Consider the following 12,926-nt stretch of genomic DNA (forward strand, 5'->3'; position numbering starts at 1 on the left):
GTACTTGATCCCGGGACTCCAGGACCATGCCCTGGGCCGAAGGCAGGCACTAAACCGCTGAGCCACCCGGGGATCCCAAACTGTAAGGTTTTAAAAAAATTATTCAAGGAATATTTACTTTTTGAAGATTTATATTTTTTTTGGGAGGGGGAGAGAGAGAGCGCACATACAAGTAAGTGCAGGGGGGCAGGTGCAAAAGAGAGGGAGAGACACTTTTTAAAAAAAATAAATTTATTTTTTATTGGTGTTCAATTTGCCAACATATAGAATAACACCCAGTGCCATCCCATCAAGTGCCCCCCTCAGTGCCCGTCACCCAGTCACCCCCACCCCCCGCCCACCTCCCCTTCTACCACCCCTAGTTCATTGAGGGAGAGAGACTTAAGCAGACTCTGTGCTAAGGGCCAAGCCCAAAGTGGGGCTCAATCTCATGATGCGAACCAAAACCAAGAGCCAGACACTTAACTGACTGTGCCACCCGGGCACTCCACAGAATATGCACTCTAAAGCCAAATCTGAGATTCTGACAAACTCACATATAAAATTTTTTAGAATTCAAACTTAAGACAAAAAAAAGTTTGCTTTTGTATGACCAAAATGGGATATTCTACTAATTGTTCATTGCTATGATTTGCTAGATGGAAATAGGAGAATTCCTATCATAAACATAGAACAAAAACAAAACATCACAATAAAACTAGGGTAATTCAAAATGGAAAGACTATTTCTTACTGTATTTTATTAAAAACATGTATTCTAATGGGCAAGAGGTTCACAGATTTTAAAATTTTAAGTTTGCTATACAGGGCCTTTATTTTTAAGAACAAAAAAAAGAAAGACCATTTTCTGTCCTCAGTACCTTCTTTCTTATGCGTCAAATCTTGGGGGAAAAAAACAGGATGAGACATGTGCTACAATTTTACATTTTAAAATAAATTAGCAAGATGGCTTCATGTCAAATACAAGCACTATAAAACCTAAAAAGACAAAGTAGAAAATAGTTCTACCAATTTGCACAACGAAACAAAAAACTCAATATGGAAAGTCAAGCCAAAAATTTAAAGGCTGGCTTAGGTTTAGGCTGAAGCACAGTTAGTCCTGCCAAAAACTTCTGAACCAGACAAGGGGTAAAAATGAACATTTCCATAATACTTACAGCAAGCTGTTTGGGTAGGTTTTCTGCAATACGGCTTAATAATGTCTTTGAAGGTTTCTCAGAGCACAGCAAAACAAGGTTGACATTTCTATCTCCTCGGAGAAGTAATCCTTTTGCCAATACTCCCACTCGCAAAACTCCTTTTAAAGCTCTGCAGTAAAATCAAATTATATTATGACATTTCTCTCCTCAACCAGAGCTATGATAATCCCTAAATATACAATAATAAATTAAATAATTTTTATACTATTAAAAGTTTCACTAACTACAGTTTAAAAATACTTAATATTTTTAAGAAGTATCCTTCATTTAGATAAGAAATACGGATAAATAAATCAAGAGCTAAGTTCTCACAGGGACAGTTTCAAAGAACATTAACATTTCTGTGTTTCATTTTACAAATCAGAGTAAGAGTCATGGCGGTGGTTCTTTTTTTTCTTTTTCCTAACTCATGACCCTGAGATTGAGACCTGAGGTGAGATCAAAAGTTGGATGCTTAACTGAGCTACCCACATGCCCCAAAAGTTATTTTTAATATAAAAATATTTCCAAATGATAAAAGGAAAATGAGAATTTATAGATCACAATGCACAACTTGTTATGAAAGATGTTTTTAGGGGTGCCTGCCTGAGTGGCTCAATTGGTTAAGTGTCCAACTCTTGATCTCAGGGTCATGAGTTCAAGCCCCATGTTGGGGTCCCCCCCCAAAAAAAAGGTGCTTCAAAGCTTAAGTTTCTTCATGCCTATGGTTAATGCATTAAGGAAACAAGTTGCTAAACCAAAAACTGAACAAAGGACAGATGCAACAAAAACTGAAGAGCAGCTGAATGCAATTATAAAAGCTGCTTTGAAAAAATCAAAATAAAAGGAGTAAAATCAAGATTGGCGATTGTAAGGAACAGTGTATTTCTCATTTTAGCAAAAAACACCTAAATACATTAAATATCTACTCAAACAAGATAAGACAAGACGTACACTCACACCAGTTTTTAGTCCTTGTACCTTTTTATTTCAAGTGTAAGAAGTCCATGGAAGGAAAAAAAAATATGCAAAGTAAGTAACTCTGAAAACACACCTGTCTTTACCTCCCTCTTTCTTATCATCTCCTTCTTTGCTCTTGCTCTTCTCATGTTCAGACAAACTGTCTGAAACAAGTTTTAAAGCGCGTTCAGTGATAGAAACAATTTTCTGAACTGCCTGTAATTCCTCTTCAGTTGGATAAATGGTTGCATGTTTTGTCATTACATAACGGTCATCAGAAGAGTCAGGACGACGTAAGGGCTAGAGAAAAAAAGTTACTTCATTTAAAAACAATGTTTCCTGAGCAAAAGTAAACTATTATTTTTCAGCTATACATATGCTTGTCATAGCTTTTTGATAAGAAAGTCAACTATGCAAAATGTCCATTTAAAACTATGTTCCTCTTTTCTATTTCAGTAAAAATAAAACTGCAAACTTTGAAGTTATATACTATCAAGAGTCAGATGATTATACATGCATGCATATCTCTGTATATACACATGCTTTGCCCAACACCATTATCTAAGGTTATGATATACTTTTTTACTCAACTTTAAAGACCAGTGATTGTGAAACTTTTTTTGGCTTTGATAAAAATAAAACAGGGCTTACAAATGCTTGTTCTGTGTAAAGACAAATGAGAAAGAGTAAGTTAAAGAGAAGGAATTTGCTGATTTCTGCTAAATGTTCTCTGGAAAACAGAAAAAAAAAATCCTCTTATTGTTTTATAGTCTGAACTTCTATGAAATGTTCCTCATCACCCGGTGTCTCTTCTTTTACCTAGCTTCTATGGAACACATACTCTCAAGATACATCTTTTCTATAGTTTTCCTAGTATATATTCTGCACTCAATTCAGAAGCAGTAGCAGGTTTTAGATGGTCAGGATTTGAAGCAAAAAGATTCTCATCAACTGTAATGGGGAGATAATTCTGAAGGCAAAGCAGTTGACTTCAAAATTGGTGGTTCTTGCTAATCTCAAGAAGAAAAAAGGAAAGAAAATCTCTAATGTTAAAGAACACTCGACAAAACAAGCTCTGTTCCTGTTTTGGCTTATACTGAAAGTAAGAAAGGTTCAAGAAACTCTGTGAAGTCCTTACATATAAAGATAGGAGTTGGGAAATTAAAATAAAAGGAGGGAAAATTCTGAATCAGATAAAAAAATTACACTGAGAATGAGATTAAATCTAAGAATTAGCTCCCCCCAAACTATTATCTTCTAATGCTGAACCAATTTTACACTTTCACCCCCTTATATAAACTACATGGACACTCACTGCAGGCCCCTGTGGCTGAGGAGGCATGCCTGGTCGGACTCCTAGAAGGCCTAATGGGCCTGGAGGACCATGAGGATATCCTCCATCAGGCATTCGGCGGCGATCATCCCAATGGTGTTGTTCTTCCTCCATTCTTCTCCAGTACATGTCCTCTTCATAACGCCTGAAAATGGAGAATGATATTACAAGCCTTTAAGAAAAATACAACCCAAGAACTTATGTCAATAATGATAAAAATGTAATTAAAAAAAAAACTGCCCCAGGGATCCCTGGGTGGCTCAGCGGTTTAGCGCCTGCCTTTGGCCCTGGGATCAGATCCCACGTCGGGTTCCCTGCATGGAGCCTGCTTCTCCCTCTGCCCGTGTCTCTGCCTCTCTCTCTCTTTCTCTGTGTGATTATCATGAATAAATAAAATCTTTAAAAAAAAAAAAAACTGCCCCAAATCAGCTTAGCTAACATGTTTCTTTTCCCCTGCTGTATTTAAAATCCTTTATTTGCTTTCATCTGTAAGTAAATGGAAGCAAACACGAGTGAAAAGAGGTGAGAAAACTAAGAGAAAAGCAACATAAAACTTCAGAGCCTAATGCCAAAGTCAAAGGAACGACAATCAGAAACCTCAGAGTTCCTTCCTTCTAATCTTGCCCTCTTTAAGAGAAAGACTGTAAACTTAAATGCCTAGAGTGGCCAGACCAGTAATGTGTGTTGAATGAAAGGCCTGAAACACACATTCAGGAATTTTCTGTCTCCGAAGAAATGGGCTCTCTCCTATTTTCTCCTTAGAGAGAATCTCTTAAGCCTTCATTCATTCATTTTGATTTTATTTATTTATTCTGAGAGATATACAGGGAGAGGCAGAGACAGGCAGAGGGAGAAACAGGTTCCTCGCTGGGAGCCCAATGCAGGACTCGATTCCTGGACCTTGGGATTACACCCTGAGGCAAAGGCAGATGCTCCAACTGCTGAGCCACCCAAGCATCCCTAAAGCCTACTTTTAAAGACCTCATTTATGATACAAGCATACATAAAGACATTTGTCTACTATGAAGAAAAACAACAGTGTAAGACAATGATAAATGGCAACTCATATTCTGTCTCATTTTGGGGGACACATTAAAGGTGGAAAGGACTATGGTCAAGGAGGAAGTACATGTTCATTAAATAACTAATTACTGCCATAAGGGAATACAGGTTTGCAATCCCAAGATCATCAGGATTAGAAATACCACATAGGGGTGCATGGGTGGCTTAGTTAGTTAAGCGTCTGCCTTTGGCTCAGGGCATGATCCCAGGAACTGGGATTTAGCCTGCATCAGGTTCCCTGTTTGGTGGGGAATCTGCTCCACACCCCCCCGCCCGCTCCTCTTGTGCTGTCTCAAATAAATAAAATCTTTAAAAACACAAAAATAAAAATAAGCGCCATGTATATCAAATGAAACACCCACAGGCTGAACATGGACTGTGCGTAGCTATTGTATGACCTCTGCTTAAAAGTCATTTTCAGAATCTAATTTTGAACTAGCTCACTCACTCTCACTTCTGTCTTCACTTTTAGCTTCAAACTAGGATACTGATAACTTGTCCCAAGGGAAATCCTGTCTCTAAAGCAAATTGATAGCATTAAGGTTTTATAGACAAATTTGTTTAATATACAACAGAAGGATGCTCCCCCTTCCCACCCCACTCCCCCCCCCAAAAAAAAAGAGAGAGAGAAGTATGCTTCTCAAGTAGCTTTTTGCAGAAACTACCAATTTCCTCAGGTTGGGAATAAGCAGTGTTTTTTAGGTCATTCTATACTACTCAGAAGTAGTATAAAAACATACTTCTCTGTTATTTAGGCCTTGAGAGAAAAAATGAATAAAAACAGGTTGAAGGTTCTGAAAAACCACATTCATTCCAGTTTTGAATGGTTTACTGTTATTACTGAACACAAACATTTAAGTTACATAAAGGCACAGATTTTTATCCATTGCTTACCAATTCATACTCAGTGCCTAACACAGTATGTACAATTTTCTAGCATACCATTAGATGCTTTTTTTTAAAAAAATTATTTATTTATGATAGAGAGAGAGAGAGAGAGAGAGAGAGAGAGGGAGAGAGAGAGAGGGGCAGAGACACAGGCAGAGGGAGAAGCAGGCTCCATGCACTGGGAGCCCGATGTGGGATTTGATCCCGGGTCTCCAGGATCGCGCCCTGGGCCAAAGGCAGGCGCCAAACAGCTGTGCCACCCAGGGATCCCCCATTAGATGCTTAATATTTGATATATCAGCAAAAGAGGAAAAGCTCCATAATTTAAGTACAGAGAATTTAAAATGGATTACAAAGGCAGATTATCATAAAAATGAGACTGATATATATAAACATATTAAAAAATAAAATATCTGAAGATAACACATTAATAATAGGTTTATAACCACAATACAGTGTCTGTACAAATCAACTGGTAAGTAAAAAAATAAAAAATGAATAGGCAATTTACCAAGAAATGTAAGTGGTCAAACATGAAATAAAGTTCAACTTGTGAAATAAACAAGAGGTTGACAAGGAGGTGGGGGGAAAAGGAACCCTCGTACACTGCTGATGGAAATGTAAATTGGTGCAACCACTATAGAAAACAAAAATACCTTATGATCCAATAATCCCACTACTATGTACCTACACAAAGAAAATAAAAACTAATTTGAAAAGATATGTGCACTCCTATGTTTACTGCAGCATTTACAATAGCCAAGATATGGAAGCAACCAAAGTGTTCACTGATACACAAATAGATAAGGAATATGTGAACAGGAAAACACAGACATATATAGGTATATTATGCAGCCATAAAAAAGGATAAGATAGTGCCCATTTGGAACAACATGGATGGACATAGAAGGTATTATGCTAAGTGAAATAAGTCAGACTAAGGAAGACAAACATATGATTTCATTCACATGTGGAATCTAAAAAAAAACCCAAGTGAATAAACAAAAAGGCAACATTAGATCTATAAATAGAATTGATGTTTGCCACAGGGGAAGGTTGTGAAGGGATGGGCAAAATGGGTGAAGAGGAAGAGGAAATACAGGCTTCTAATTATGAAATGAGTAAATCACAGGAATAAAAGGCACAGAATAACAAATACAGAATAACTCAGTGATATTGTTAACAATGTCGTCTGAGAACAGATGGTAGCTACACTTGTGGTAAGCATAGCATGAAGTATAAACTTACTGAATCACTATGTTGTACACCTAAAACTAATGTAGTATTGTATGTCAACTATGCTCAAAATTTTTTTTGAAAATTTGCCAGTAATATAATTACAATTCAAACTGAACAGAAACAAGTATGAAAAGATTTCCCCCTCTTCCCCCAAATTTCTATTTGAAAACAAAAAAACTAAAAAAGGATTTCATATTTCACTCTCTCGTTGGCAGAAGCTTTAATGTTATAACAGTAATTTTCAAAGTGTGGTCTAAGAACTTCAGATGGTCCCTGATGGCAGGTCAGAGGATCCGTGTCTTGGTAACATAAGACAAAATTTACCTTTTCCATTCTCATTCTCTTTTGAATTTTACAATGAAGTTATCCAGAGGCAAAATGTGCTATCACAACAAACTGAACACAGAAGCACATGAGAATCATGCTTTCTCTTAAGCAAGACATTAAATTGCAAAAATGTAAAAGCTGTCATTTTCATTATTCTGGTGAAGAATTAGTTATTTTATGGTTTTCACCATTTTATATTTATAAAATACATTTAATGTAATGTAATTAGTTGATATGTTTATATTTTAACAAATATAGTTAAAATGTCATTTTAAACTTCAGTTTTAATTTTTAATATGGTGAAATCATGACAGCTAAAACCTACATAAGCAAAAGCTCTTTGGAGTCTTCAATAATTACTGAGTAAAAAGACATTTCAAAAAGTCTGAAAACCACTGAAATTACAGTATTCAGTACAGTTCTCTTTCAAACAAGTACTTCCATTTCTGGAAATATTATTATTAGCAACTAATTATGATGTATGTAATAATACAGCCTCAAGGATGGTTAGTGTAATAATGTTAGAGAAACTCTGGAAAGAACCTAAATATCTAACAAGATGGGACAAGTTAAAAAGAAAATTACATGGCTACATAAGAGAACACTATACTGTCATGAAAAATAATCTTACCTTTATTTTTAAGTTGACATAAATGAAAAGAGTTATAAAATGTGTACATTACGCTTGTTCTTATTTTTTGAAATTGTATTTTAAAACTTGTACACAAATACTCTTAGCAGTATTCATGATAGCCCAAAAGTGGAAACACCACCAATGTCTATCCACTGATAAATGGACAATGTTACACATTCATACAATGGAATATTATCCAGCCATGAAATGAAAAAAGTACTGATACATGCTGTAACACGCATGAAGCTTGAAAACACTGTAAGTGAAAGTAGGCAGACAAAAACCCCCACACAGTATGATTCCATTTATTTTTATTTTTTTTGTATGACTCCATTTAAATGAAATCTCCAGAATAAGTCTACAGACAGAAAGTATATTGTGGTTGCCTATGGGTAGAGGTAGGGGTTGCAAGGAAAATAGAGAGGGACTGCTAATGGTTCAAAAATTGATTGTGGTGATGGCTGTACAACTCCATGAACAATACTTAAAACCACTAAACTGTGCCATTTAATTTTTTCAAGTAAGCTCTATAACCCAAATATGGGGTTTGATCTCATAACCCTGAAATCAAGCGTCACATGCTCTACTGTCTGAGCAGGCTGGGTTCCCCCGAACTGTATCATTTAAGGATATGTTGGGGTACCTGGGTGGCTCAGCCAGTTAAGTGCCTGACTCTTGATTTCAGCTCAGGTCATGATCTCGGGGTTGTGAGACTAAGCCTTGAGTGAGGCTCTACACTGGGCATGGAGCCTACTTAAGATTCTCTCTCCTTTCCCTCTGTACCCCCTTACTGGCTTGCTCTCTCTCAAAAAAAATGTCAGTTGTATCAATAAAACTGAACATTTATGTATCTTTAGAAGATGTTTTTTCCTGTCCTATAGCTTCTTTTTTTTTTTTTTTTTTAAAGATTTTATTTATTTATTCATGAGAGAGACAGAGAGAGGAAGAGGCATAGACACAGGCAGAGGGAGAAGCAGACTCCATGCAGGGAGCCTGATGTGGGACTCGATCCCGGGTCTCCAGGATCACACCCTGGGCTGAAAGTGGCATTAAACCACTGAGCCACCCGGGCTGCCCCCTGCCCTATAGCTTCTAAAGCTTCCATAAGCTTCTTTTAAAAATAAGATACTTTGGCATGCCTGTGTAGCTCTAAGTTGGTTAAGCAACTGTCTTCCCAGGGTTCTGGGATCAAGCTGCATGTTGGGCTCCTTGCTCAGCGGGGAGCCTGCTTCTTCCTCTCTTCTCTGCTTGTGCTATTTCGGTCGCTATCTTTGTCTCTCTTTCAAATAAAATCTTAAAAAAATAAAATTAAATTAAAAAAACCACATATTAGTATCTGTCTACGAAATCTTACACTCAGGATATATTTTTTAAAGATTTTATTTATTTATTCCTTAGAGACACACACAGAGAGAGGCAGAAACATAGGCAGAGGGAGAAGCAGGCTCCCTGCAGGGAGCCGATTGTGGGACTCGATCCCAGGGCTAAAATCACACCCTGAGCCAAAGGAAGCAGCTCAACCGCTGAGCCATTCAGGCATCCCAGGATATTTTTATCATATAACCAAATGTTCTATTTTCTTTTAAACTGGGGCATTTAATTTATAATATTATTCTGGGGCACCTGGCTAGCTCAGTCAGTAAAGCATGTGACTCCTGATCTTGGGATCGTTGAGTTCAAGCCCCACACTAAGTGTAGTCGAGTTTGCTTTAAAAAAACAAAAATCTATATATAAATAAACTATTTCTTGATATATCTAATATATATATATATGTGTATATATATATATGATACCACTTACCACATAATTCCTAATACCAAGGCCGCGGTCAAATACTAGAATAGCCAATAACTTAATTTTAATGCATGTCTTTCCTAGACCTAGGATCTTCCTGAAAAGCGAAAATTAAAAGTAGATTAAATAAATCTGGATTGCTCTGAATGGAAGTCACATACTCAGAATAGCTAAGCTTTTTAGAAAGGCTGAACCACTTTCTATCATGCTACTAAAAGTTAAAGATACTACCTCATTTCCATTCTCCAGCGTTCTTCTTCTTCTCGTCTTCGCCAATACTCTTCTTTCTGCATCTGCTTCCTCATTTTCTCTTCTTGAATCTTTCTGGCTCGAATACTGGGCTTTACTTCTACTTGCAAATCTGGATTTACTTTTTTCTGTTAATACAGACACTTAAAAAGTCAGCAGGCCCTCCAACAATTCTACATATATTATTAAATCACACAATCCTCCAGTCTTTCATCTTCCAGTTGCAAATTTATTGTAAGAGTAAAATCAGTAAAATGAAATTTGTACAAGAGGGAAGATTCAGAATACATTAATAACCTTATTTATTTTCCCTTCCCACTCCCCAAATTGTCCAAGTTTATGATAACATATTTCATATAAAAAAGTACATAACTTAGTGTTAACCAACAGAAGAATTCCTTAGGGGACTAATGGATATTTAACCTTCCTTTACTTCTTTGTAAGTAATGATTCTAAATGTCTGAGTGTAGGGTTAAAAAAAAAAACCAAAACCACACATTATTTTAATTTTCACCACCTCTGTATTTAGAAGGGAAAACATGAATCCAGTACATTAGCCTAATAAAAAACTTTATTTGAGATTTTATTTATTATTTCATTTATTAATTTATTATTTATTTAATTTATTTTTAAGATTTTATTTATTTATTCACGATAGTCACACACACAGAGAGAGAGAGAGAGAGAGAGAGAGAAAAAGAGAGAGGCAGAGACACAGGCAGAGGGAGAAGCAGGCTCCATGCAGGGAGCCCGACATGGGATTTGATCCCGGGTCTCCAGGATCACGCCCTGGGCCAAAGGCAGGTGCTAAACCACTGCGCCACCCAGGGATCCCAGATTTTATTTATTTATTCATGAGAGGCACGGGGGCGGGGGCAGGCACAGGCAGAGGGAGAAGCTGGCCCCATGCAGGGAGCCCAACATGGGACTTGATCCGAGGACCCCAGGACCATGCCTTGGGCCGAAGGCAGGCACTAAACCACTGAGCCACCCAGGGATCCCCTAAAAAACTTTAAATAAATGTTCTGCTTTTAATTTAACATTTGAAGTGTTTTCAATGAAGAATTCCTCATCTTAAAATTTATTTTAGCTGGAATTCTACCAAGACAGAGCAGGTAAATAAATGGAGACCTAATACTTCTTTCAAAATAGCTTATGTGAAGCAATTATCTATAATTACATGATTACCTGCAAGCAACGTTATAGTAACTAAAAATGATAAAATATGGTTATACTGTTAACTAATCAATAAAAACCAAACATCTGAATCCAAGGGAGACAGGACATGCTAATGTTAGAATGGAGTTCATGAACTGAGTTATGTTTAGATGTTTTGTTTTCTATGGACAATGTTCCAAGCTCTGTTAAAAGAAAAAGACAGCTGACATTTTTTTAAGAGGGGGAGGGGTAGAAGGAAAGAGATTCTTAGGCAGGCTCCACGCCTGATGTGATGTGGGGCTTGATCTCACAACCCTGAGATCATGACCTAAGCCAAAATCAAGAGTTCATCACTTAACTGACTAGCCCCCCCCCCACAGTTAAAATTTTACTCACTTTATATTGAAGTCTGTGTCTTCGCCCTTTCAAGTGCATCTCCTTAGCATTGGGATCATTAAAACTGCATTCGCATAATTTACAATGGAATCGAATTACCTTCCCCTCATCATTTCGTACCTTGACATAGGAAAAAAAAATGTAAGAATCATAACAGGAATAGTATAGTTGAAGACTTCATTCACAAACCCTCACAAATTCTGTGATGAATAAATGTACACAGGAGTTTCAAGTTGGGGGGAAAATAGACAATATCTATTTTCTATTTTTTTAAAAATTTTTTCGATGTCTATTTTTTTTTTAATTTATTTATTCATAGAGATGCAGAGAGAGAGAGAGAGAGAGAGAGAGAGAGAGAGGCAGAGACACAGGCAGAGGGAGAAGCAGGCTCCATGCAGAGAGCCTGACGTGGGACTCGATCCAGGGTCTCCAGATCACGCCCTGGGTTGCAGGCGGCGCTAAACCGCTGCGCCACCGGGGCTGCCCTCGATGTCTATTTTTTAAAAGGATAATCTTCAAAAACAGGCTAAATGTTAAAATTCTTAATTGCAGCATGCAATATGTGTATTTGCATGTATTTGCTTTTGATATTAATTTTAATTTCAAAACTTTTAACTATGTAGACATATAGGCTTAAATGCAATTAGATAATAGTTCCCTAATAAATTCTCTAATAAAGAGTGAATGCCTGCTAGTAGCTAGGTAACTGCTCTTAGAGACAGAAATAAAGACGATTAAAGACATTATTTTGGTATACAAGTTTCTACAAAGTTCAAGATTTTAAACATGTAACTTTATGGAAAATCAATGTCAAGTTTTTCTAAATGTACAGTCAGGAAAAGTACAGGTTAATAAAATGTCTATAATAGATACTAGGTTCAAATTATTTGTGACAGCTTTAAAGACTGGCTCCGAATGCAATTCTCTGAAGTTTATGATTACTTAATTAACCAATATCATTAAAGATTAAAGTGTCCTGGCCATGTACATTTCTACAGATAATCAAACTTTACTCTCTTAAGATCTATAATTTTTAAATTGCAAATTACTTATAAACTACACAATCTAGTTAGTTTTCTATCTGATAAAGACAACGTAATATGTAATTTTTCTTGATGGGAGAAAATGAAATATTTACCAAAAATCTACTATATGCTAGGCACTGTCCTAGGTACTTTATAATCTAATCTTCGCAACTTCAGAAATATCCAAGTTTTACAGATGTGGACACTTTTTTTAAAAATTATTTATCTGAGGTGGGGAGGAGCAGAGGGAGTGAATCTTCAGGTGGATTCCCTGATGAATGTGGAACCCACTGTAAGATCACGATCTGAGCCAAAACCAACTGATTGAGCCATACAAGTGCCCCAAGGACATGCTTTGTAAAAGCCTTTAACAAAGATACCTATGATATTCCTTTATAAGTAATCTTTTTTTTTAACATTTATTTATTTATTCATGAGACACACACACAGAGAGAGAGAGAGAGAGAGAGAGGCAGTGACACAGGCAGAGGGAGAAGCAGGCTCCATGCAGGGAGCCCGACGTGGGACTTGATCCAGGGTCCCCAGGATCACGCCCTGGGCCAAAGGTGGCGCTAAACCACTAAACCACCGGGGCTGCCCCCTTTATAAGTAATCTAAATCTAATTTCATGCACAAAGCATTGCTACAACAAAATGACAGAGTTGGGGGGGGGGGTGGCAAGT

General features: G+C 36.9%; 1 protein-coding gene across 4 annotated transcripts in view; it reads right to left on the reverse strand.

The window, feature by feature from the left end:
• The window catches only part of ZFR (zinc finger RNA binding protein), an 82,576-nt gene that overhangs the window by 29,324 nt on the left and 40,326 nt on the right, over positions 1–12,926 (reverse strand). For all 4 annotated transcript variants that reach the window (XR_008664359.1, XM_055325095.1, XM_055325094.1 and 1 more), the window contains 5 exons: positions 11,219–11,338; positions 9,647–9,792; positions 3,453–3,615; positions 2,232–2,437; positions 1,157–1,307 (listed from right to left, as the gene is read on the reverse strand). Coding sequence is in view for 3 of the 4 variants with exons in the window: in XM_055325095.1 (XP_055181070.1) it covers positions 1,157–1,307; positions 2,232–2,437; positions 3,453–3,615; positions 9,647–9,792; positions 11,219–11,338 (786 nt within the window). In the remaining variant the exon portion in view is untranslated. The remainder of the gene's footprint in view (positions 1–1,156; positions 1,308–2,231; positions 2,438–3,452; positions 3,616–9,646; positions 9,793–11,218; positions 11,339–12,926) is intronic.

This window comes from Nyctereutes procyonoides, unplaced genomic scaffold (assembly GCF_905146905.1).
Source record: "Nyctereutes procyonoides isolate TBG_1078 unplaced genomic scaffold, NYPRO_anot_genome, whole genome shotgun sequence".
Taxonomy (NCBI): Eukaryota; Metazoa; Chordata; class Mammalia; order Carnivora; family Canidae; genus Nyctereutes; species Nyctereutes procyonoides.